Raw genomic sequence first — 26,152 nt, forward strand, 5'->3', positions numbered from 1 at the left:
ACGTTAAAACTTTTCACATTTTTCTCAATATTATTTGCTATTTTTACTTTTATTATTCTGACTTTATGAAAGTCCTCGCAAAAAATGGAATTTGTTAGCTCAACAATAATTTGGTTTATTCAACAATAAAGCGCTTTGTTCGCTGGTTCTAAATGAAATGTTGACTGCGACGAAAGCGTCGTCGAGTGGATAAAAGTTTCATTAAAAAATTCGTCTCCTCGTTTCGGGCCGCTTACCTGATGCAAAAGTATCGAATCCCTGGATTTGATTTCCGGCAAATCGATTATCGGTTTGTCGACAGGAACGCTGTGTTTTTCGGGGATGACTAGTCCTCGTAATTTCGAGATGCCTTTGCGCCGTTGCTCGATGAGTTGATTCAAGCTTTGTCGTCTCATGTCTTCGTTGTTACGTTTGAAGGTGGAAGCGAGCGAGTTCGTTCTCGAGATTTGTCCGCTGTTCGCAACCGTTGAGTTGGCGGATTGTGAAAGGTCGTTAGAGAAGCTTGATTCGCCGGAGAAGCTCGTGGCTCGTGTGAGGCTCGGTTGGGAGGAGCGTAGGCCATTGTGATTGACTTCAGTCGGGAAAAGGATTTTTTGTTCCGTCGCAATTGCACGCTCCTCGTTGTTGTTAGGCCGCAAAGTCCCCGAGGATTTGAAGCTCGCGATCGGCTTGACGGGAACGTCGATAAACTCGAAATTCGAGAATACTTTATCGGCTGTTTTATCGCCGAGGGAAATCGGCTTTTGAGACATTTCGGAAGCGGCCAAACTCGTTTTAGGGGCGCTCGCCAGCGCCGAACAATCGGTCTCGTCGGGCGGGAGAGTCTTCGGCAAGCTCGGTGGACGTTGAGCCTTCTCCTTGATCGTTTGCTCGTTGAAATGGTACTTGGCGGAGTCAGTGAGATCGACGAAGCTCCGAGTCCTTTCTATCGTATTCCCATATGCCCGCTTATCGTCGATTTTATCATCGTTGAAAACGTCGTCCGAAGACTTGTACTTGGAGAGCTTTTTTGCGTTGCTCGTAATCGTCGTCGCGACTGTTGCAACGGGACCGGAGACGGAGGATTGGGCAGGGAAGAGGGGCGATTCGAGGGAGCTTTGAGAAGAAAACATGGCGATTTTGTCTCTCACCGATTTCTCGGATTTGTCGTCTTGCCGTCGCAGATCACTGTTCAACGAGTATTTCCGATTGGAAGCTGATTCTGGAATCTTTTCGATGCTTTTTCCGATCGAGCAAACCGCCGCTTCGATTTTCGGCGGTCCGGTCAACGGCAGAGGCGGCGGCGGACTGTCCGGGTAATCGGGGTCATTTTTCTCGTTAACCGTTTCCCTCGTGCTTCCCTCTTTCTCGTCATGCTTTTTCGCTTGCGTCTTGATTTTTTCAGGCGATTTCGTATCTTTCGAGTAGTAGCTCGGTACATCGAACGTTTTTTCGCTCACGACGAGCGCCGCGGCCTCGCAAACCTTTGCCCCCGAGTTTTCATCGCTGAAATACGAAGATTTCGATCGCTTAGAAACTTCCGTGAATTCGTCCCTCTCCCGGGCTTCCGGTTTGGGCACGATCTCTCGCTTGTGACTGCTCGTTATGTACTGGCTCGACGAATGCTTTTCCGCTTGGGGACTCGTGTGGTTAGTTGTTTGAACGTAGGACGACGATTTTTCACGAGACTCTCGATAACTCGCTATCGCATCGTTGCTGTCTTTGCTAATAATTTTTTTGCTCGTCGACTCGATTCTCAGCGTTTTCGTCGATTCGCTGTCGACCTTTTCGAAGCTACTTTTCGTGTATTTCGAGCTCGACGTCGAAGACGTTGTTAAGCTCGATGAATTCTCCTCTTTCTCGTTCCTCACGAGATTTTCCGAACTCGATTTTATGCAGTTGTTGTTATTATTGTTGTTGTTGTTGTTGTTGTTCGCGTTGATATTGTGGTTGGTGGTACCGATTCGCGGCGTTAATCTCGCCGAGGTACCTACGTACTGATATTGCTCGCTCGTACAAACGCTGAACTCTTGATACGTCGCTGGAAATTCGTCCCCGTCCGGGGGCAGGCGTTGATCGCCTCCGCAGTTTTCCATTCTACCATTTACTTGGGTATCTGTAACAAAAATCGAAAAGCCCCTTTTCACTCGCTCGTACGAATAACAATTGCTGCAAATCAGGCAAATTCTTCCTTCGCTTTTTCGTGCTGCTAAATACGCACGTGCTAGACGTTACGGTCGCGAGTCAACTCGTGTTTTATCACTCAGGGAATGCCGTTTCTTATCAAAGAGAGAGAGAGAGAAAAAACCAGAGTATTAATAATTCTATCGACTTAGCCAGCTTGTCGTCCGTCAGCGCGATACTATCTTTCTCGAGTGCGATATTTTCTTTCAACGCGCTGGGGTATTTCAATTTCAATGGACTGATTTATGACCTTAATTTACGGTTGTCTACGTTCTTTAATCACATCGCGAAGACTCGGACGCTCAGAATTTTTTCCCTGATCATTCAACCCTGGGAAAACTCCATCGGGGGATCATTCGTTCGAATCGAGTGCGAAAAGAGAGCTTGAATTTCGAGTTTCAATGATTTTCATATTTTCAATGAAAAAAACTCGAGAAATTGAGCGGCTCTGTCGATGCGGCGACTCTTTGTCTCGAGATCGTTGCTAGGATCGAATCACGATGTTGCCAATTACGTCATATTTAGAGTGCTCTTTGTGCCTTCTCGTAGAGTCGAAGATTATTCCGTTGTGTCGTTCGGTCACAGAGGAAAAAATCTGGCGAACGATTATCGGGAGATAAGCATCTGACGTTGTATCTCCGCACGACGACGGAGCTTTTGATGCTTTTATTGTTACGATTGCACACGCGGAAATAAAAATCTCTGTTTCGAAGTAATTAGCGATAATTAAATGAAGCTCAGAAATGTTTTCTCCCTCGGGAATTTTCAATCGCGACAATCACGTTTTGCTGACGCTTTTTAAACGATTTTTCTTCAGACTTTGATCCCCGCCGTGATGCAACTAAAAATATATCATTTTTCGTCGCCGGAACGTACGAGCAATATGGCCTTTGAAAGCACGTGAAACTTTCTTATCTCTTCGCCGACGCTTAGCATACACAATTGCGCTCGGTAATGCTCGTCGCAGCGAGGAATTTGGCTGAATAACAAAAAGTAAACGCTGCGACGGAAAAGAAATGAAGTTTTTCAGAATACTCAAATTTTTCATTATTTTCATTTCTCTCGATAACAACGAAAAACGATTGACACGAATTTTCCAACCGTTCAGCTCTCATTAAATTTTTCTACCAACAGTGGCGCGAGAAAATATAATTAATGACGCGAGAAAAAAAATGGATGCGAAAAGGCTCGAAAAAGCTCGAAGTCTTTCCATAATTGGGACAAATCGATTTATTTTATCCACGAATAACTGGCACAGAATTTCGCAACTTTCACTGAATTCGTGACGACGCTTCGACCTTAAGAGGGGCCCGAGGGGGGGGTGGCCAATTTAATAAAACATTTTTTCTCTCCAAGCAACGTCGGTCTCGCCAACTGAACAAACTCTTCGGCACACATAACTCCGAGTTTTGTTATTCGGCAGCCGTCTCCCGGTCTCTCAATCGTCGGAGTATTTCGAGTATGCAAAGATTGAATTCGAAGTGAAAAGAGGAGAAAAATTCGAGAGACAAATGAGGAAGAAAGATTTTTCTCCACATCTCAAAGTTGTCGGATAGAGCGGATTGTTTGCACTCTCCTTATCGTTGTCTCTGCAGAGAGCGCGTCTACGCGCACATATTCGTTCCGCACCGCGAGAGTATCCAGAAAAATTCTCGACAAAGCAGGCGCGGGGCGGACTCACCGCGCGAGGCTCGAAAAACCCGCAAAAAATATTCGTCCAACCTGTTTTTGACCTTCCGTCAAGACCGCGAGTAACGAACAAAAAATCATATTTTTCTCCTTCATTTCCCGAGTACATTTTCCGCGGAGCGTAGATATTACGTTTCCCCTCGTAATTCCAAATTGAACTGAGACTCGTATGAGTAATTCCCGCGACTCGAGCCATTGAAATTTTCTTAATTTAATGAAGGATCCCGGGAATGTATTCGCTTTTTTTGCCTTAAACTTGATTCGAGCCGCGCGCTCGTTTTTTTCGCTTTTTACGTCTAGGTAGCCAATCACCGTAACCACTTACAGCTATACATAGCTAGTGAAAAACTCGTTTCTGTTTGCTATGCGTGTATATATAGGTAGGAGCGATGAGTGGCATGAGTTTGCTCGATCAACGACGATTGACATTCCTCTGAGCAAAGCGTGCTTTGCAGTCGATCCCTCTAATCGTAATTCACACATATATATATATGTATATACGCAGATATAAATGGGCGTACGGTATATGCGATACGATTTAATGCGAATATATCGCTAAATATCGATACATCGTTAAAGGTTTTTTATTCTCGATGAGCTGGAGCGTGAGTAAGAGGGAAAAAGAACGGTAACATCATCCGCAACTCTGCGCTGTTTGTTTCGATATCAGCGTGCGTCACGTTTATTTTATACATACGCGTGCGTGTCCGAGTATTCGCGTCTATTCTGTAAACGTGTACGCTCATATTTATGTGCATCTTTCTGTCATGAGCCATATGTTGAAAACGCTCTCTTTTCCCGGAGCATATTCGTGTTGACTTGACAATGAAAATAATGGAATTTCGAGCTCTCCCGCGAGCGAGCTCCCTTCCATATTTTATTGGTGAGCGAATTTTTTCGTCTCGAAGATTATCGGGAGGCGTCGAATTACCGGGAAGCTCAATGCGGAAGGGGCACCGAAAGGCTACGCGAATTTTCGGAATTTGGAGCTTCGTACGATCGAGCAAAAATGTACCTGTTTTAATGGAAATCTTCTCGTAGCCGGGCGTTTAGTTTTCTCGGACTGGATCACAGTTGAGCGGAGCTGTAGGCAAACTCATGGGAAAATAATCGTGGCCAGTATTTCGGGCTGTTTCGCTCGGAGTCGGAGCGAATAATCGGTGGGGCGAATCCTCGCGATTCGCTGTCACTTGGAGCACTGAATATTTCGTTATTTATCCTGACGATTCCGGGAACTCTGCTCACCCATAATTCACCACTTTGAGATAGCGTTTGACACTGTTACGAGCATGAATTTTTACTCGCTTAAATTCGTTCCGAGTTTTTGAATTTTTATCTCACCGATCTCGCCTATGCGCCGCGGACTCGTTCCTTTTTTATTCACTCCTTCGCAGACTCGCAGCGGAATGTATTTCTGTCATCAAGGCCCCGGCGAGGCACTACAATTTTCAGTTTTACTTCGTCCCCAAGACCAAATTTTCATTCCTCCAAATTACATCATTTTTCACGTAACCAAATCGGGTTTGCCGGTTTATTATACGACTCGCGGAGATTAACGCACGATGGCACTCCTCCGGTGTCTCTTGCCGGTGAGGAGGCTGCGCCGAGACTGGACGACATTGCTCGTCGAGGCCAGCTTCCGCTCGGTTTATACCTCCGGCAAGTATACCGGCAAACTACCTCAGCGACTCGACATGAGACAACGCACGAGAAATAAAAAGAAGCGGCCGAACGAGACAAAGCGTGAGAGAAAGAGGGACAAATGCGGCAGTATCGTCATCGCGGGGAGAAAGAACATTCTTAAATCATGTTTGTTTTCCAAATTTTCCACTCACTTTTTTCGACTTATTGTTTCTCCAACGTTTTTTTACTCGGAGCCTTTATTAACGGGCTTGTAAACAAAGCTAAGTTTATTCACGAGGAACTCGTGAGTCGCGGCTCGAAAGTGCAATAAAAAAATTTAGCCGAATTGGCGGCGCTATAATTTAGAAATTCTGACGAAAACTTTTTCGTTCGTTCCGTTTATTTTTGTACGTTTTTAAAGTAGTTCGGCCGCTCGATAAAGTACGGTGAAGGACCACTTTTTTTTTTTTTCTACGGTAAATGATAAAACTTTGAGTTTTTAACACGGTGCCCTATGGGAGGGCTCACAATAGTGTCAATTGTGAAAAAATTGTACGGTCTTCGAGCTCTTCGAGCTTTTTTTGAAAAAACTTTAGTTTTTGACGTGTTGAAAGCGGATGTCAGTCATTACGTTGGGAATCGGGGGAATTTCATCAAATTTATTTTGAGACTGACTCACGTGCTTTCACTCGTCTAGTAGCTTCGCTTTTTTCAATGAATTGACCATTCCTTTATCTCGGTGGCGTTACACCGATGTATAAACTTTCTTTCGCGCAATAAAAATGTTCCTCAAATTTAGTGTGTTTCAAAACTCGGACTCGATCATTAACTAGTCAAGTTGAAGTATAAATTTGATTTTTCATGATATTTTTAAAGCATTTTATAATATTCTTGTGATAAAAATATTCTTATAATTTTATTAATAAAATTTTCCCGAATATAGAAAATACTTGAAAATTGTAAGCAGGGGCGTTTTAAATAAAACGACTGATTGGTCGCGTTGAATTCGATCGAAAGTATGTGAATGAAAGTTGCCCTGAGTGCCAATCGAAAGGTCCCGTGACTGCTGGCTCGTGCTTTTTTCTCGAAAATTTCGTAGAGGATTGTGGAAGGAATGAAATGAAATAAGTAATTGGTTTTGGATCGTGTTACGTTTAGTTCGGTCAGATGTGGATTCGATATAATTTGAAAGAATGATAGTGCCAACAAGGGAACAACGCGGGGTGATTGACAGATGAATGCACACATAGTAATCGAGTCGTCGACTTCGTTGATCGCCCCCAGGGACAATGGAGAGTGAGAGGCTATTTTTTCCTTCTTTTTTAGGCATTTATAAGTGTGTCCATGTAGACGCGTACGTTTTTTTATGTTGTTATAGAACATGGAACAGGCCAGTACTCCGGCAGGATCGTAAGTTAGAGTCAGAAATAGGACGACAGAATGCGGAAACACTGGCAGCATCGACGAATGCTTCGAGTTTGCATGGCGAGTAGCGTTTGTTGAGCTCGCGAATTCGCCGAGACTCGAGCCTCTCAATGCGAAGTTCGTCTACGTGAGGTAAGAAGAGCCTTCAGATCCGATGATTTTGCATTGGGGAATGAGAGAGACTCGGATGAAAAATGAGTGAGCGCCAGCTCTCAATGCGGTGTAAACACAAAGGCACGAGAGATATTTGACTTTGGTGTAAAATGAATTTCACTACTTTTTCTTTCAGTAATCACTCGCGAAGTGAGATAGCGAGGGGAAAAAATACGTCAAGTTTCGCCCGCGAACTTGCCATCGTTTCGTAACGTGAGTAGCCATTTTTTAATCCAATTATCCCGAAAGATATTTCACCATCGAATTTGCAACGAGAAATCAACTGGAGAGCCACGAGGAAGGATGAAAAAAAATGAAAAATAGAAGAGAAAAAACAAATATTGGCCTCTTACCAAGTTTGTTGTCCAACGAGTCGGCGGTTTCGTTGCTTATTCGCCTCACGCACTCCGGCTTCGTCACATCGACGATCGTTCCTGCAACACAAATAAAGAAAAAGAGAATGTCAAAAATGTTTTATTTCATTTTGTTTTACAGTAGTTTAAGGAATACGAGTAATAAAAGAAAGAACGGAGCCTCCCGGAACAGCAAGTCTGTCGGACCGGCCGTATCGCCGAACCCACCCAGGGCAATTAACAAAAATTAGCGCCTTCATTTTTCGGCCCAAGCAAGCACCAAATGTTCGACGCTCAAGTTGCGTCATATCCCAAGGTCGGACAAACACCATTTTTTATTTGACCCCCTCCTCCTCCCGGAGCTGCAGATGTGTTCGCAAAAATATTGAACAAAAAAATAGCCACAGAAAAAAAAGCTACAGAAGAACTGAATCGATCCCAATGCCAATTGTTTCTCACACTTTTTACAATTCACGGAGCAAAAATTCCAGCATTTTCGACTCGATCGAAATATTTTTCATCGTTTGTCCAAACGAGAGGAGCATTTACGCGTCTCAGCACTCGAGCTGAGCCTCGCAGTTTCGTTTTCAAATTCATTATCGCGTTATTCAAGCCTCCACTTGGAGGAGAACAAACAAATGGAGATGAGCCGGTGGCGGAGTATTTTGCGATCGTTATTTCTATTCGCTCGAGAGTGGATACAGCTGCACATGTGTGATTGACACCAGTTGACCTGGCTTTATTGAGCCTTATATCTGTATTTAAATTTAGACTCTAATGAAACTAAAAAACTTTTAAATTCGATATGCGCACACACACACACACACACACACACGCTGGAAAACGGTAACACGTAAATGGGCAGAAATTCTGTTGCACGTCGATGCGAGGATTTCGATCGAGAGGCTCTGAAACACGATCCCCGACAAATTTTTCTCTCTCTTTGATCGCTACCCCGCTGCAATATAAATAGCAAACGTCATAAAATCCTTCGACTCGTCGATCGACTCTGCGCGTATAGACCTAGAAAGGCTCCGGTCGTTCGAGTCTTTCGGGTATTACCGGTACAAACAGAAGAGATAAGTGTTTCTGCCATAGCTATATATACGGAGAGACGCGAGTGCTCACGCGCATGCTTTCCGAGTGTACACGTTGAACGATCCCGCGAGAAATTCGCTTCCGCATTTGTATGGATATACGGAGGCTGTTAACACGCATAAGGGCTTAGCCGGGCTTCGTCCTGCGTGCAAAATCATTCAGGACGTTGGTTCTTCTGACGTTGAGTTTAAATGTTCCCACATGTAAAGTCCGTTCCGTGCGAACTCATCGGGAATTTGCTTTTTTCTCAATTTCCAGCTGAATTGAAATTCCCGTGGGTTACGCGACTCGACACTTTGATCGGTAATGTCGATTTTTCATGCGTCTGCGAAATGTCAGTTTTAGGAATGTAAAAAAGGCTTCGAGGAAGTGACTCGCTCCAAGCGAGCCGAAGGAGGCTGCTACATTTCTTCGTGACGTTTCCCCGGGTTTTTTTGAGCAAAAAGCCCCATATACGAGGAATACATATATTTTATCAGCCCGGGGTGGTTGACCAGTGACTGGGCGATGCGAGATTCGAATATTCGCGAGATAAATGGATGTCCGGTTCGTGGCAAGCGCCCTCCTCGCTCGTTTTCTTTCTTTACCATTATTTTTTATTCCTCATCTTCCTCGTTCTTTTTTATTTCCATCCTACGGGATATGCTGAGCGATTTCGTTGGGCTCTCGGGGAGGTCGAATTCGACGGGGACATAAAAGATTGCGGAGGGGAGGTAAAGCTCGAGTCTGGACAGGAGGGAGAAAAAGCGAGCAAAGGGAGAGCCACAAATAATAATAATGACGCTAGTATCTCTCTCTCTCTCTCTCTCTCTCTTCATTCTTGCTCGTCCGCGAGCGCATCGCGAGAGAGAGAGAGAGAGTCGAAGAGCCACGAAGATGTGGAGCGGGTGGCCTTGAGCAGGTCATCACCTCCGGGGCTGCAACAGCAGCGGCAGCAGCAGCAGCAGCATCGGAGTGAAGTTGCTGCTGGTGGCTCTCCACGTTGCTGGACCATCGCAGCTTCTTCGCCGCAGTGGATTCTCCTCCCTCTCTCTTCCAGCTTTTCCTCTCTGTCTCCTCGTCTTCTGCTTCATCCGTCTCCTCGGAACTTTGTGCTCTTTAAACTATTGTTACATACGAGACGACGGGAAAAGAAAAAGTAGGAGAGAGAGAGAGCGAATCTATCGTTATCAACAAATTTTTATTACCTAACTCAATTACTTTTTGAGACAAAGTATACTTTTTAGTCTTTCTGTCGCGTTCTTTTCTCCCGCCATTTCTCCACGAATTTGCCCACTGCTAGCAATTAAGGTAAACCATGCCCGTAGGATCGTATTTAATGGGGGTCGAAACTCGATCGATTTTTACTTCCTAATTAAACATATTATCACTCTAAATTAATGTCAGAGTTATTAATTCGAAATTGTAAATACATTATTTCAACTTATCTTTTGGCGAATGAAATTACAAGTCATTAACTACCCATTTAAGTTCTGTGTGAACTTCGAGTCCTCTTAAGAAAATTCTTTCGTGCATATGAACTACCTTGACTGTAAACATTTTCTCAAATATTTCAATGTTTCTTCGTAGCTTCCCAAAGTGACGGTCAATTTAGCCATAAATTCGCCGCATTCATTTACCATTAGCTAGGCTAATCGTCAGTTGCTTGGATGTTAGCAAAATTATGATGCGACTGCGCGTCTCTCATTACGTAATTACGACTCGTCGCGGTGAATTTATCCGTTAATTTTATCATTGCATCGTCAAGCAGTTTATGTGCAGTTTCTCACGTAATCGGTAGCTCGACTAAGTGAAATGAGATAAATCGTTATGCAATTAATAAAATGTCGTGTATTACAACGTTCGTGGTAACGAGAAGGAGGCACGAGCTCGTGGCGATGTTCCGGAGCCTGAAAGTCTCGTTGGTTTTGCTTCTCTCCGAAGGAGCCTTCGAAAAAGGTGGATGATTGATGAAGAAGCCAAAATACATAATCGATCGAGTCCGCAGTTGAAGTTCGGAAGCCCGGAATATTTCCACGTATATTGTAGGGGCTCGCAAGGAGAGCAAAGCGCGTAAATTTGTTTGCGGAAACGTAAATTCTTGCGAGGGCTTTTATTGTACCGCACACGCATGCTTCAGTCCGAACGTGTGCGAAGAGAGATGCTGTAAGGTAGAGCGAGCCAGAGGGAGAGAGAATCGAGAGTGAAGAATGAGCAGAGCGAGGATTGCGGTGGTAGGGATCTTACGCCGAGAGACTTAAGTGAATGAGAAAGATAAATATAATAATTACGGCAAATTGCTGGCTGCTGGCTCGCTGCTGTTGAAAGAGTGGGACAGAGAGAACGCGGAGAAAAAGATGGAGAATAGGGAGACGCGGAGAATCGTGCGCGCGCTCGCGGAGCGCCCGAGTACGAAATATGCATCGGAGAGTGCACGCGCGTTCTCTTATGTGCAGGACCCGAGCGATCGAGTCGTACGTATGCGTGGACCCCTCACGGCTGTTTTACGCACCGAGAGCCCAAATATAGACGAGACCGCGTACCACGTGTATTTTCCCCTTTTTTATTCCCTTTTTATTCACTTTGAACATTGTTTTTTTCATTTTTCACCGCGGTCACACGAGATACGCCGCTCGCTCGCGGCGAGCCAGGCAAGACCTCTGTCTCGCGGGGGGAGCCCAAAAACACGCGCGAACCACACTGGTATTCGGCTTCCTGTGTCTATTTTTTCGTTTTTTTTTGTTTATTAGTTTTTGTTTTCCGTTTCTCGTTCGTCCGCGAACTTCTCAGATTTCGACTCGCGTGTTCCTTTGGTCCACGTATTTTTACGGGGATGCACCGCCGCCATCAAACGTACAAGGTTTTTATACGTTCCCGCGGAGGCGCATCGCTCATTAAGGATTTATTTTTATTGCTAGCATCTCTTCCTCGTGAATTTATAGAAGATTTTATCTCCGGGGGGAACTCGAGAAAACACGAATTCTATACGACCTGGAAAAGTGTGTTTTGTCCAACTCGAAAATTCACCTGATCCCGGGACTCGAATTCGATGATTTATCAGCTTACCGAGAAACCTCATCCTCGAAAATAGCCAGACAAAAATGTATTTTTACCCTTATGATTTAAAAGCGGCCGCGTCAAGGAAGCGCCGGTGATTTCATACGCGATAAATTGATCGTTTTTTACCCCGTGGCAAGACTCTTGAAAATCGTTCTTAATGACGCTATAAAGGCATAAAATGCCTGGGGAAAGTTTTCATTTAGTTCAGATCCGGTGTTTGTGCCTCCCTGCGCCGAGACGCGCTCGACCCGTGGCCCGTCCGACGAGCTCCTTTTAGCGTAACTCATTCCCACCCACGCCGGCATGCTTGCTTCCTTCTCCATTCATTCTCTCGCTCTCTCTCTCTCTCTTCCGCTCTTTTTACCTCTCTTTCTCACTCGGTTTCCTGCTTCTTCTTACTCTCGAAAGATGTCTCAAGATTTTAACGAGTGGCCCTCGCTGTCCGAGCTTGCAGATTGAATGGAATTCAAGAAAAATGCCCAATTTCCGTAACTTCGAAATCACCCTCAACATTCGTTGCAACATATTTCTTCTCTGCTAATTAAAAAATTTTGAAAATTCAATTTGCACGCTTATTTATTGTACGGCACATTTTAAACCGTCGACAGTGAAATCGAGTTTGTGATTCTTGCAAAAAATCTTTGGCTCCAAACGGTCGAGTTTCCTAGACTCATCTTGCTGGCTTTCCAGTCAACATTCTCCAGACACGGAAACGCTGCGCGAACGGCGCGTAAAGTTGTAAAATTCGAGAAACGAAGGTGCCGGGACAAAAGTTGCACTCGCGGACGAGCTCGGTCTGAAAAGTACGCGTGTTCCCAACACTTCCAAGGCCCCGCTTCACAAGTGGGTGTCCATTTTCTCGATTCTTCAACGACTCCCTTTTCCTCCTGTTTATTTAACCGTTGTGGAATAAATTAGCGACGAGCCCGGAGGCTCGAGGAATCTCTAATGCTTCCGTGGCTTTTGAAGATGCTCGCGCGCAGGTGAGTCGTGGTTTCGTTGGTGTGTGTTTTTCGACGAATAATATTAGTGCAAATACATTTTTAATTGGGAGTGCTACGAACGTCTTGAGTTTGTCCTGCTTCTGGGAGACTCGTTGCTCAAACTCGGAGTCACGATTTATGGGAGTTTTATAGATGCGGATAGAGAGATACGTGGATTAGAAAAGAGAGGAGCGAGCAGGAGAAGAAAGAGAGGAGAGTTTAACTGGCCTGAAAGGGAGCTCAAACGATGCTTGAATGACGATTCTATTCATACGATATGATAAAGAAGAAAGACGGAGGCAGGAAGGAGACAAAAGTTTCTCGCTGATCTCTCATGCTGAGGAGCGAGGAGAACCTGCTCGCGAATGGCGAATGTGCTCGTCACATCGTTGGTGGTCAAGCTGCTCGTAAACGCGATCCAAAGTGTGCACAGTCATCCAACGTTTTTCAAACTGTTACTTCACACAGTTGTGTGTACCACATGGAACACATTTATGGCCGCATAAATATAAATAGGAGATGAGTTCACGTAGAAAATGAGACCGTAGGATTGAAATCTGGTTTGGCATTTGAGCGATTTGAAAATAAATAATATTTCTTTGATTTCTCAGTCGAGCTGGTGCTCCGTTGAAAAAATCGAGTTTATAGGAGGCTCGAAAAAGAATATTGAGGGAGAAAAAACGTTGGCGAGGCGATTATCGAAACTCTCGAGTGAGCATCGACCTCGACCCATTAACTCTCGAGGTTCGTGTCTGCTCCGTACACTTTTCACGCTCGTGCACTATTCAATTGGCATATCCTCTCCTCGATCGAACCTACTTTTTTCGTACATTTTACGAGTACACACTTTATTTTCAATCGATTCAGAAACTAAATGAAATCGTTTAATTACGCTTTACCGATCAATTACGACGATTGAAATAACTCTGCGAGCACAATTAATCTTCATATTTGGACTTTATGGCTACACGAGTTCCATCATCGATTAGTCGCTCCAACACATACTGCGATATTCGTTTATTTATACTAATGAATTTTTACGCAACTCGAGATCCTCGAAACACTCGTTCAAACTTTCTCGTTTTTAAAACAACAATAACTACTATTGCGCAATTCGCGATGTTCGGACTCCGTTTGAAAACAAAAAATGCACTACTCGAGAAACGTCAAAATGATGAAACTCCCGTCCCCTATTCTGCACTCCTCAAAACTTTGGAGCACCATCCGTTGTTTCGCAATATTTTCTTCCAATGCTCTCGAAGAAGAAGACAAATTGACAATCGTCCAATATCATCGTCTTCGAACTAAAAACCCGAAAATAACGTCCCGCACGATCCCGCATTGCGGTGCCTGAAAAAATCCTTTTAAAAAAGTGGTCAATCTTTGCTTCCGCCTCTCTAAAACAGTCTGTAATGACGGAGAAATCATTTAAGAATGTTTCCTCGATGAAGGCCTTAATGCCCTTGCAGCGAGCGAAAAAACGTGGTTTTCTTCATTTTTTTCAACAAGAAAATAAATGTTTGTTGAAAAACTGTGAACAAGATTAATTAGTCCATGTGTTCGTGTACTTGTACAATTTTTTTCATGAAAAAATTTCTCAAAATGGCGCAACTCCAGCTGTATTCGAGTAGCACCTTTTTTTGAGCATCAGTTGCGGTGGACATGATAATAACTAAAAAGCTATTAATCCGATCCATACGAAATTTATACCACTTATTATAATAATAGCTCGGGCCTGGACGAAGGATTTGTAAAAATGTTGATTAAAAAAAAAATGGCGAGACAGCTTTAACAAAAAATTCATTTTCCGAGGTGTTAGATTTTCGGTTTTTTTGTTACAATATATTTTTTTCCCCAACAAAATACGAAATCCTCCGTCCAGGCTCTAGCTATTATTATAATAAACATAGCTACGAATCTAATGCTCCGATCTTCATGAAATTTGGCGAGAACATTCTTCAGTCATTCTACTTGAAGAATTGAAAAAAAAAATTGATTTTTCCGCCCATCACAAGTCCGTACAAGCACTTAATAAAAAGCGTGTTTTCTTTTCTGTTTCTCGAACAATGCAAAAAAGCGGAGTTGAATAATTCATTTGAAATCAATTTCAACACTCGAACGTTTCTCGCGCGATCGTTTACCGTCATTTGTTCGCGTCCTAATGCCACAGTACAATATCAGTGAAACGCGTGTACCGGTATTATATCTAATTGATGGGAAAGAAAGAAAGAAATAAAAAAGAGTTCAACGTGGCAAAACTCGAGCTGAAATCTCCATATAGTCGAACTCACACAGCTTGCAGCGTTGAAACGTGTGTTATATTCCAGTCCAGAATATGGAGCTCATGACTATAATAAACGCGTTCTCAGATTGCCCTAAGCTTACACATGCGCGTGTATGTGTGTACGTGCTCGCGCAATGTATTCGCAATTATGATGCCAGTCAACGGAGCGTGTCCTGTACTAAATACGAGAGTCGGATTCTTCACGCGTGCAGCTCTCGCGTCTGCGTTTTCGCGCTTTGACTCCGTGGCGCCTGTTCTCTTTTGATGATAAAAGTGTACTCGCGCCGAAGTATTTATATTTCGAGGGCATGTCACTGCGATTGAAAGGGAGACAAATATTTTCGCTGGCGTTTTCCTGCGACGAGGAAACCGGGGGAAGGACAAAAATTGGATGGCGTTTAATTTTATCCCCCGAGACGATTTCCGGTTTTGACGGAGCGCGACGATTCCTTCAATTTTTGTATTCGAGCAACATTCAATGTTTTAATGGGCGGTCGAGAATTAAATTGATCCCGGGCTGGCATGCTCCACATTTAAATATTAAAATGTAGCGGAATAACTTCCGTATTTTAATAAATTCGTGCCGGTGCGTGACTTTTTCGTCCATTTTCTCGCCAATTTTTTTGCTCTCCCCTTCACTCGGCATCGCTCCGTTTTTTTCTTTCACTCGACTCCTTTAATAATCGCGCCGAGAGTCTCGTGCGTGAATTTATTAAGCGCACGCGGCCAGTTAGAGATATCTCTCGCGATGAATGGATTAATTGTGCCACGCGCTTCTGCTTGTTGCTCTTTCAAGCTTCCGCGCTCTTTCCTCGCCCCTCGCTCGCCCTCGCTCGCTTTTTTCTTCATTCTTTCGTCCAGAGCGCCGGCTTCTCGCGAACGTTGCATAAACTCGTCATCCGCACAAAGGGATGACAAAACGAGCCACGAGGAGAAAAAATGAGCTTCTTGTGGCCTCGATTTAATGTCGATCTTCAGAGCCCAAGATTTCAACAATTTCTCGATGGAAAAAAACCATTATTTGTCCGTCTTCTAAAAAAAAAACGTGCATGATTCTCGATAAATGAACTCCGGCCCCGCGGGGCGATGGAATTTCATCGAAATAATTGAGAGCGCTGCACTCCAAATGAGCGCGATAAAAATGCACCAAACTCCCGCGAGGATTTGGACTAAAAGGTTGAATTTCACGTCGAATTATTCGCGCATTAACGAAAGTTTACTGCGAGCAGGGCGACCTCGGGGAGCGCAATCCGCGCGTGGGCGTTATTGTGCGAGGTCGCAGGATAACATTTGGCGAGTGTGCTTCTAAGATTGTTCGACTGGACGAGTGTAAAATAGCGATAATCAGCAAGGACAGAGGCTGAAGTGGCTTCGTGACGAAACATTCTGTCTCTCATCGCGGCAGCCTCGATAATGACTGAAGCGAGTAGAAAGCAAAAAAAACGAATGGGAGGAGAAACGAGAAAGACGGATTAGCAAATCGGCCGGACGCACTTCGCCGCTGATAATATCGAGTCGCGAACGAAAAAAGAAACACGAAAATCATTTCTGCGTCGAAAAAGAGTTGTACCGCGCGACGCTCGCGCAGACGAGAATAAAGAAGTAAAAAATGTCGCCCTCTCGTCAACGAGGAACGATTTTTATGAAGTGACAAGTCGATTCCTTTGACGTTCGTAATCTACCTCGGCTACTATGCGAATGAATACATCCTTTGGTCACTGCAACCGAAACTCCATTGGGCCGAATGAAAGACGAGAATGAGGAGGAACGAGAAACGAAAAAGAAACGAAAAAAGTTAGTCGAAAGGCAGGTGTGTGTAATCCAGCCAGCCAGCTGCCGAACATAGCGCATATATATTCACTCTTTTATATATAGATCCGTACATAGGATATCAGAAGCACCGAAGCGTGCTATAATTTTTTGCAATTTTTGCAATCTCAATTTTTTCTATCGCTATTTATTTATTTAATGTTTTGTCTCTGTGTTTTTTGTCCTTTTTCCGTCCAATTTTTCTGCTTTCGTAATTTTTTATTTCGTTCGTAATCCGATGTGTTTGGCAACCTCTGCATTTATTTGACAACGTTTTGTTTCTCTTCAATCGCGGAACCATTGATTTCCATGATTTTACAGGTGACTGCCCAAAGGGCACGAATGTACTTGCCTCTAGTTTCTTGACAGCATTCTCTAATTTTTGACAGCTGTGGTTCATAGGATACCAGAAGCATTGAAGTATCCTATTAAGGCACTTGGCTAGCTCAACCTCCGAAATGAGCCGTTGTAATTATTGATCCTCCGGAAAGGACGCTATCTCCAATTCGCTTCGTCTTCGATGCTATGAATCTCAAACTATTTTGAAACGTTTAAAAATAGAATGACGAATGAGGAAATTCAGTGCTTTTGACATTGGAACCTTGTTTTTAGGGGATCTCGCGTGATGTTTGAAAAATATCGACGTAAATTTCGAGTATTTATGGTCCAATAAATATGGGTAACGTCTATAAATATAAATTCCTATGTTTATGTATAAAGTGCGCGGAGAGAAGCATTCGGAAGCCCTTTTCCTTGTTCGGCAAACGTTATGGCAGCCCTCAACGACGACATCGAGACGTGAACCGCCACGCGCTTCTCAGCTTACCATGCGCGCATATCGAAGCGTATTTTTAAAAATATCACGTTCTAAAGCCATCTGTCGAGCATCATCCCGAGTCCATATTTCTCGTCGCGCCCTCTTTCTTCCTTGCTCGTTTCGCCAGAGCGAGATCTCCGAGGTACGTCAACCTCGGAACTCTCATTGTTCCTACAGTCAAGGTCGTTCGAAGCAATTTTCTTTTACGATGCGCGCCTTCGCGTCTTTCACTCATATTGAAAAGCTGCGATGAATGAGACTCGCTAATTCCGATGGAATTCTTCGTCATTTCGTGCACGGTGCTGGTTAGCCCTCGACTCGACGATTTTGCTCTGGTGAATACTCGACCAAAATGCTACTCCCATTTAGTCAGGTTTTGGAAAATTTATTTTTCAAATTAGAATACAAATTTTTTATTGAAAAATCGTGAATTATTGGAATTTTCGATCCATCGCGTTTCAACTTGAGACACGCCAAGCTCAATCTCGTGGTAATGAAATCTTAGATTCACGAATCTCCATAAAGAATTTTCTTCCGGGCGGCAAAAGACACTTGATTCTTGACAGGTTCATTTGCATCAAATTTCCCTATGAAAAAGTTCGCCTGAAAAATGTCGTCTGTCTACGGTTGAAATTCCTCAAAGCTTAATCTTCCAATTTCGCTCAGCTGAGCAAACGAACGGCTTACGATATAGAAAAAAAGGTTAATTTATTCTCGAAACGATTTTCATCGGTGTCTCAATATCTTACTCGTTTAATGGGATGATTTTCGAGCGAGTTTTATATTCAACACACAATAGCAAAATGTGATTGAACACGGAACTGTGATTGAAACTCGTGGGCAAAAAAATGTTCCTCCTCCAGAACGAGCCTCGTTACTATGTAATCTCCCTCTCGGTTTTTCAATCTTCCATTAATTTATTTTCTCATTTATTTCAGCGATAAAATTTTGCCGGATTTTGTTCTCATTTGAGCGATTCGTCACGAAAAGCCAGAAAGTGTAAAAAATGGGGCCGAAATACAAAGAGCAGAAGACAAGTGAATCGTAGAAGCGTGACTTTCCAATTTTTCTTTCCGTTTGTTGATATATTTGCGGGGAGCCAGGCGTAAACTAAGCGTGCAATACTCCCTCGAGGAAAACAAAGGAAGTCGCTGAGCGTATTTATCTATCATTGACGAGCACGCGACTGACGTGGAAAATCGTAATTCTCGTGAATGTTTAGTGAGGCGATAAACTGCGATGGGAATGAAGGAGCGTAGGAAGATTTGCAATTGATTTTTGGCTCCTCGACAAAAGTACCCGGCATGGTATTTATATTCAAATGGAAAAGTGTTGAAGTTCCATCGTTTCAGGGGCTTTTATAATTACCTCTTTGTCAGGAAAAACTGGCGTATCGTTCCCACAAATCCACAGAAAATGCACAAAAATATGAAACTCACGAGTCGATAGACATGTTCGAAATTCTCGAGTGTGAAAATCGTGATAACGAATTGAGAAAAGAGGAATAAGAGAGAAGAAAAAACGGGAATGTGAACGCGAGCGGGGTACAGAAAGCCGGCGAGTTTAACGCGAGTACAATTTGACTTGAGGAGAGTCGACTCGAGACTGGCAAACGCGAGGAAACTGCCAGCGAGTTCTCTCTTGCACGATATGAGAAACACACGATCGGCAAACAGAAACGAGCCAGCAAGAGCCCAGAGCACAAACTCTTCGCGCAAAGTATACGGGGGAAAGAAGAAAGAGAAAGAGAGAGGGCGCTCCTCTCGCGCGGAAGAGGCGCGGGTTTAATCCCTTTTCAGCCACCATGATTGTGTTCCTTTGCAAACATCTTCCCCACTCCGAAATTCAGCCTCGAAATCAGGAGCTTTTTTCCGACTCTTTCTAGATGAAAAATACGTTAGTTTTCAGACTCTCTTTCGAACAACTTTATCCCCGAATAATCTTCCGTGGAACTGAGGAATTTAGTCATCAGGCGCAGCATTGTTCGAAGCACAGAAAATCAAAATCAATTATTTGTATCGAACTGAAAAAAATGATTCGACGAAAGGAGAGAAATACTAAGAAAATCTTGGATAATTGAGTTTACTTTGGAAAGTTGAGTGTAAACGGCCGATGAGTAAACTTGGCAAAGGACTTTTTTCTTTTATAAAAGGGGATAAGATTATTGTACAGTACTTTACGTAGCCGGAGGTTCTATCTCCAGGGTGTCCTTTCCTCTCCGTCCACGTCTCTCTCTCTCTCTCTCTCTTTCCCTCGGTAGGACGCGGTTAAGCGCGTACGCAGAGATTCTGGCATAAGAAATAACGAGACAACAACGACAGGGAAGAAAGAAGCGCATATAAGAACTGTGAGCGCGTTGATGTGTGCGGAGAGTTGAGTACAGTCGGTACGTCCTGGTGCACAAGCTTGTGTATCCTTTGGCATAACTTGCGACGAGCCATAACCTCCGGGAAAGAGAAAAGAGAGAGAGAGGGAGGCAGAGAAAGATAAAGGGAATGAGAGAGAGAGAGAGAGAGCAAGGGAGATGGATAATTCCGCCATTGGCGATATAGCGGCTCGTCTTCTTGTCCTTTTTCTCTCTCTCTCGTTGTCGTTTCCTTCACCCTTTAAAGTCATCCGCGAAGCTTCCTCGTCCAGGCGAATGTAAGAGACGATCTCGGAGAGGAGCGAAGGAGTAAAAGAGAGGCGAAAAAAGCACGTCGCTCGGAGAGAGGGGACGAGAGACGCTCGCAGGAGAGATTCTTTTCTCTGTATCTACCGGGAAATGGTATTTGTGCTATGCAACGAGCGCATTTCTCTTCTCGGTGCACATAAATACGTACGAAAATTCACGTGGCAAGAATCGTTGGACGAAAGCTTGAGAAAAGCTGCAACGCGAATGCCGCGATGGTCCGAATAGGCGCGCAGCGAACGCTTTCGGACTCGAAACGCGTTGCTTCCTATTCCGTTAAATCTCGCCCGATTTAGCGTGCTCTCCAGGCCCTTTTTTCGAGCCTTCATTAATTTCGACGTTGTTGAATCCCTCGGGAATTCGAAGCGGAGCGAGTCGCGTTTCTTATTCCATTCGAGACGAAACGAAACCGAGTCGCGGTCGCGCGAGGGACGTTTTACGATCTTGGAGTTGCGGTGCCTCAAAGTCTGTGTTTCTTTCTCTTTCTCCCTCACTCGCCCTCACTTTTGGTGTCACGCCTTTCTCACGAACATCCGCGAGCCTCGCTCTATATATAGATATTTTATGCAACGTGCGCACACGCGCGTACATTTCAATGCAAATGAAACAACTCCCGCTTGAAAAAATATGAGCGACATTTTGATTTTATGAAAGATCCCTCTTTCCTCACTTCTGCTCAATAAAGTACATATAAAATTCATGTGGTATTTCGCTCACGAATGCTCGCCGCAGGAGAAACCCACTCCCGCAGTTATTTCCGCGCGACAAACTTTCGCGTTTGGTGGAAAGAGCATATCCGGAGTAAAATTAATCGAACTTGAAAACCGAAAAGGTAACATCGACGCAGAAACGCGAGTCCCGTTGCAGCGAGATTTCAAATCGCACCAAGAATTGATCTCGCGTGCACCAGGACCTTAAAACCGCCGCGCCATGTGTTTTCGACTCTCGTTATTTCGCCTCGAGAATCTCGATCTCCTCGTCGTTCCCGACTGTGCTAGTAATCTTTAGGTCAGTATAATACTAGTCGAAGGGAATGGGCACCAGGAGGGTTTGCTTCATCCAGCGAGTGCAGCCAAGGACCTTGCATTTCTTTCTCTCTCTCTCTCTCTCTCTCTCCTTTACTCTGCTTCCCTCTACCCTATATACGAGCGTATAGACGCACGCGCGTTCTCCACCTTCTCGAGGAATGTAGTTTCTTCGATTCCCCCGGAGCGCGCAATTGCCCTATCTTATAAACTCTTCTCATGTAATCATCTATATACCGCCAACTAATAAATATGCATACGCTCCGTATGTGTGCATATTCGCCTGAATATATGTTCAAGCCCCGCGAGTACACGTGTATAGAGTCGTAAGAGTTTGAGTGAGTCTCGCATCTCGCATGCCACATATATAAAGGGAACGCTTATCTGCGCACGGTGTGTCCAGTATACTCGCGAATGGAGGCCTCCTTTTATATCTGTATAGGTACGAAAACTCGTTGGCCAGTGCGAGTCTCCAAGTACGTAGGACATGCAGAGAGCGAGAGGTTGGCAGAGAGAGTATATATACGAAGCGATGTAACAGGGAAAGAGATCTCGAAAAGGAAGGAAGGAAAAGGCGAGTACGCGCGAGAGCGCGGACTCTCGCGATTATAAGGGGGAATGAGACCTTGAGAGCGGTCAGCCACTGGTGATCGTTCGTACGTTGGTGAAAGAGAGACGGAAATAAAGTGTTGGGACGGTGAGTAAAGCTCGAGCAATGGTGAAGAATCGAGAGATGCTGTGTGCCCGAGCCATGCAACGTTGAGCCCGCGCGCTCGAAAGAGAGAGGAAAGAGTAACGCCATATTGTTGTGACTACCAAGTAAGAGCCGCAGGGCTCGCGCAGACCTCTCTCGTCGCGGTGTGCTCTCTCCACTGGGCAAACGCTCTCGGCCAGCCACCCACACTCGCGCCATCTCATTTCTCTCCGGCGCGCTCGTATTTCTCTGTGTTTCTGTTGGTACGGGTACACGCGGAGAACACTCGCGTGAACGAGACTCGCGCGCGAGAGAAGGAGCGTCAATTTTCACCTCTCTTGAGCTCTCCCGGGCGCAGCGCGACTACAGCAGCCAAGTACGGAGAACGAAATATGCCGGGGCGGAGTGGGAGGCAAAGAGGGCTTGAACGCTGACGCGGAGGAGCCGGTTTTTCTCACACCCACCGCGAACCCTCGCCCGTAACATCGGCCCGCTTCGCGTGTGTGTTTTTACCAAAGCACGCGATTACGGAGCAGAATTTTTACTTATTCCACTGCGCATTTGCCCGCATTTCTCAATTGAATTACCGCGGCCGCGCGCGGCCCGCAATTAATCCGCGATTCTTGACATTCGACTGGCCCGCTTTTTGCCCCCCGCGGCTTATACCGAACCCTTACCGCTCACTATATTGTCAGCTCCGAGCGAACAGAAATGAACCGAAAGCCGATTATTTAACACGCGGAATTACGTAATTATCGCCTTCTGATAAGCCGCACGTTCGAGAGCGTGTGTCTGCACGGAGTCAATGCACGGGGCCAACTTCGGTCATTTCCACCTTCGAGGAGTGGTCCCTCGCGCCCCCCGTTTTACCTCGGGAGAGTCACACATGCCTCGATTCGATCGTAAACGATGAAGTACGGGCGCGATTGAGGCGAAAATGAGAATGAAAAAAGCGGGGGGGGGGCAGACGGAGAAAGACTTTGGAGTCGGACATTGCTATCCCGCGCGTGGGAATCGCGAGCGTGGAATTCCGCTCGATATTGGATAAATTGGATAAATCATTTGCAACTTCATTGCGACTCTCGCCTCCTTTTTCATCTATGCGCGGCATCGATTTTCCGTGAGTTAAACGCGTTTGACAAGATCGTGCGATTCGTCGAGAAAAAACTCTTTGTCTCGGATTTCTTTGCCCCGCGCGCGCGCGCCGGAGCTTCGGCCATTGCAGAAATGCATCTTGAGCAACGGCCGAGCGTCTCGTGGATCTTATGACACGCTCGATTAACGCACCAATCACGGTCGCACTGTTAAAATTGCATCGACACCCACCGTCAAATAACAAGAGACGAAAAACGGAAGAGAAAAAACGATTGAAACGCGACGACACCCGGGTAACCTTTTGCACGGTAAAATGTGCGGTGCGCCGAGCATTCGTCGCGATTGAGCAAAACGCGTGGGTCTCTCTCCGTCCCTCTTTATATTATCCGTCTTTTCTTCCTCTCGTTCTTTCTCAGTATTTTATTTCCAAGGGTGTGTCTCGGCCTTAATATGCACGATCGAGGGATCGATATTCCCGTACTGTTTTCCTTCGTTATTGTTGTTATTAAAAAACATGTAATATAACTAATAAAAAGACTCGATCTCATAGCGGAGCTCGTACTCACCATTCTTCATCGCTTCAGTTATCTCGAGCGCACACCCCCGCGCTGTTTCACTCTTTAACTCGACTCGCCCGAGACACGATGACTTGTCTTCGCAATTGTTCACGTCCTTGTTGCTGCAACGATAAATATTTATCGGCGATTAGCTCGCGCCAACTCCCCCCGAGCAGATCTCCTTTCGATTTTAATTTCATACGAGAATTTTCCCATCGAAAAAGCCTCACAAATTTCACCGATTTGCTGCGTTACGTTCGATTCTCGCTTTATCTCTTTCTCCCTCTATTTCTCTCGTTTTTTATTCTTTTATTTTATCTTTTCGCTCAGTCAATAGCGCACCCAATTAACCTTTACTTTCGACCGCCGGCGCGTACACGCGTGTATTTACTCTCGCGGTGACATAACTCCGTGTGTTTTCCGACGCCCGATCGCTCTTCTCCTTTTGTGTGTATCTTTATCGTTTCCGGCTAATCGAACCTGCTGGCGCTCTCAACAGGATGCAAAAGTTTACTCGAATTACTCTCGTTCGAGCAGTTAGCTTAATTAACGCGCACAAATAAACGAGTGGAAATTACCTGTGCCAGAAGCTCGTTTACGGGATTGCAAAAAAAAACGAGAACTTTTCTCCGTGAGGTTATTTGCGAGGATGATGAAAATCGAAAGAAAATTGGAAACTCAATTTTGAGCTCATTTTTACGGAGAATAAATGACGCTCGTAGCTTACGCATTTGTGTATTCCAACGAGGAGTTTTCCTCCTCTTCGCCAATGGTCGCTAGATTACTCTGCCAATAATAATCATCGGCGTTATCCTCGCTGTCGTCGCTCGTCGAGTCTCTCTCGTTTTCCGGATTCTCACAAATTCGTTGCCTGCTCAGATCGTCGTCTTCGGAGCTTTCGCTCAAAGTCCCGTTGCTCTCGGTGCTCTTGAAATCTTCTTTGATCTCGTCCAACGATCGATAAGTTTCGTCGTCGTCGTCGTCGTCGTCGTCGTCTTCTTCATCGTCCTCCTCGTTCTTCTTTTCTTTTTCGTCTCTCGATCGATTCGCCTCTTTACCAGTGGCTGATTGATCTCGCGGGGAGTCGTCCGAAGCATCGAGTACATTCGCTGTTTGTAAGTCGCTGGTAACGGCTTCACTGCTGTCCTGATGGTCTTTCGCTTCTTGCCAAATTTCCGAGCTGTTCGATTCCTCCGAATCGTCAAGATCGGTCGATATCGTTTCTCCTCGTTTGTGCTCAAAAGTTTTTCGCTTTTCTCTGGGCGCGGGAAGGATCGAGGCGCCGTTTCGCACCGGGCAAGTCTTTGGAGTACCGTCGTTTTTTTTCGAGGGTGACATTTGCTCGGTCGACTCGACGAAAGCTCGGTTTTTTTTCATTTCGATGATTTCCAGAACTTTGTTCGTTCGTGGAGTGTTGCGCTCGTCACCGTCGGTCAAGAGGGTATCTTCGTTGTCATCTACCTCGAGACTCTCGTCGTTGCCGCAATTGGTTGATGCCGTTGAGTCCTCGTCGAGACTCGTATTCTCCGAGACTTTAGAATCTCCCTTGAAGAGTGCTCGGCCATTCGGAGACGTGCTGGAAACTTTGATCGCTTCGGGTTGATTTCTGACGGGAACCGGAGGCGGAGGCTCTCGCCGCGGTGGCGGTGGCGGCGGAGGCGGAGGCCTTTTTCTCTTGAGCTTTATGTCTTTTCGGGGCAACGGTTTCGGCGGGAGGAGCGGCGCGACTCGATCGATGGATTCTCTCGGCACGGGCATCTCCCGAGAGTGATGAGTCTCGCTTTCCACGCTTTCTGGTACGATCGTCGAATCTTTTTGCTGATTAACCGGTATTCTGTTAACGTGATTACGAATCGGTAACTTCGGGGCTACGGGGGAAACGATAGTTTCGTAAGAAGCTCTGTAAGAATTTCCAACTCCACCGTTGACGCACTCGACGACCGACGCTTCGTCGCGTATCGGTCGAAAATGGGTCGTTGAATCGGCGGCCAACTCAGCTGTGTAGACGAGCCCCGGTCGCGTTTCGTGACCGTAACTCAACGGCGCGTCCTGGAAGCTCAACGGCGGTTGCAACGTCATCGTTTCTTCGATGAGTATCGTATTGGGGGCGACAACTGCCGTTATTTTTTCGACGACAGCGCCGGCGTCTCCGCGCGATTCCACGTGTGTCACAGCTTCCGAATTGGCCAAACGTTTCAACAAATATTCCGAAGGATTCGTCAAAAAATCCTTTTCCAAATGCTCCAGCGTTGGCAGCCTCGCCATGTCACGAGGACCGAACGTCTCCTCGGGATTCTCCTCGAGCGCCCGATCCCCACCACCATTCTGCTCGACCGCCCCGCCGGACGTCGTCGACGTCGTCGAAACCGTCGAAAATCGATCGCTCAAAGAAAATCTGTCGACGACCGTTGACATCGAACTTCCCGTGTCGTCCGATGTGCTTCCGTGCGTACTCGAACCGTCCTGCGAACGCGCGTCGAGGTAAACCATCGCTTCCGGTGGCTCCTGCGAATATTAGACGTGCAATTTTAGTCAGTTTCCGAGGATACGAGAACCCAGGTTAAACTATACGAGTCACGTGAAAAAAATCTCACTTTTCATTTCTGAGCTTTTTTTTCAAATAAGGGAACGAAAATTTAAAGTAGCTCGCCCGTTCTACGACTAGTCAAGTTTG

General features: G+C 45.3%; 1 protein-coding gene and 1 long non-coding RNA gene across 3 annotated transcripts in view; one reads left to right on the plus strand and one right to left on the minus strand.

Moving 5' to 3' along the window:
- LOC122412945 (probable serine/threonine-protein kinase DDB_G0282963) overlaps positions 1-26,152 on the minus strand; it is a 40,939-nt gene that overhangs the window by 4,738 nt on the left and 10,049 nt on the right. For both annotated transcript variants that reach the window (XM_043422946.1, XM_043422945.1), the window contains exons 4-7: positions 24,206-25,983; positions 23,488-23,600; positions 7,407-7,487; positions 237-2,095 (exon numbers count right to left, since the gene is read on the minus strand). In XM_043422946.1, coding sequence (XP_043278881.1) covers positions 237-2,095; positions 7,407-7,487; positions 23,488-23,600; positions 24,206-25,983 — 3,831 coding nt within the window. The remainder of the gene's footprint in view (positions 1-236; positions 2,096-7,406; positions 7,488-23,487; positions 23,601-24,205; positions 25,984-26,152) is intronic.
- Positions 5,889-7,612, plus strand: LOC122412948 (uncharacterized). The gene is made up of 3 exons (XR_006261461.1): positions 5,889-6,771; positions 6,854-7,032; positions 7,190-7,612. It is a non-coding gene; the product is annotated as an uncharacterized lncRNA (long non-coding RNA).

This window comes from Venturia canescens, chromosome 7 (assembly GCF_019457755.1).
Source record: "Venturia canescens isolate UGA chromosome 7, ASM1945775v1, whole genome shotgun sequence".
NCBI lineage: Eukaryota > Metazoa > Arthropoda > Insecta > Hymenoptera > Ichneumonidae > Venturia > Venturia canescens.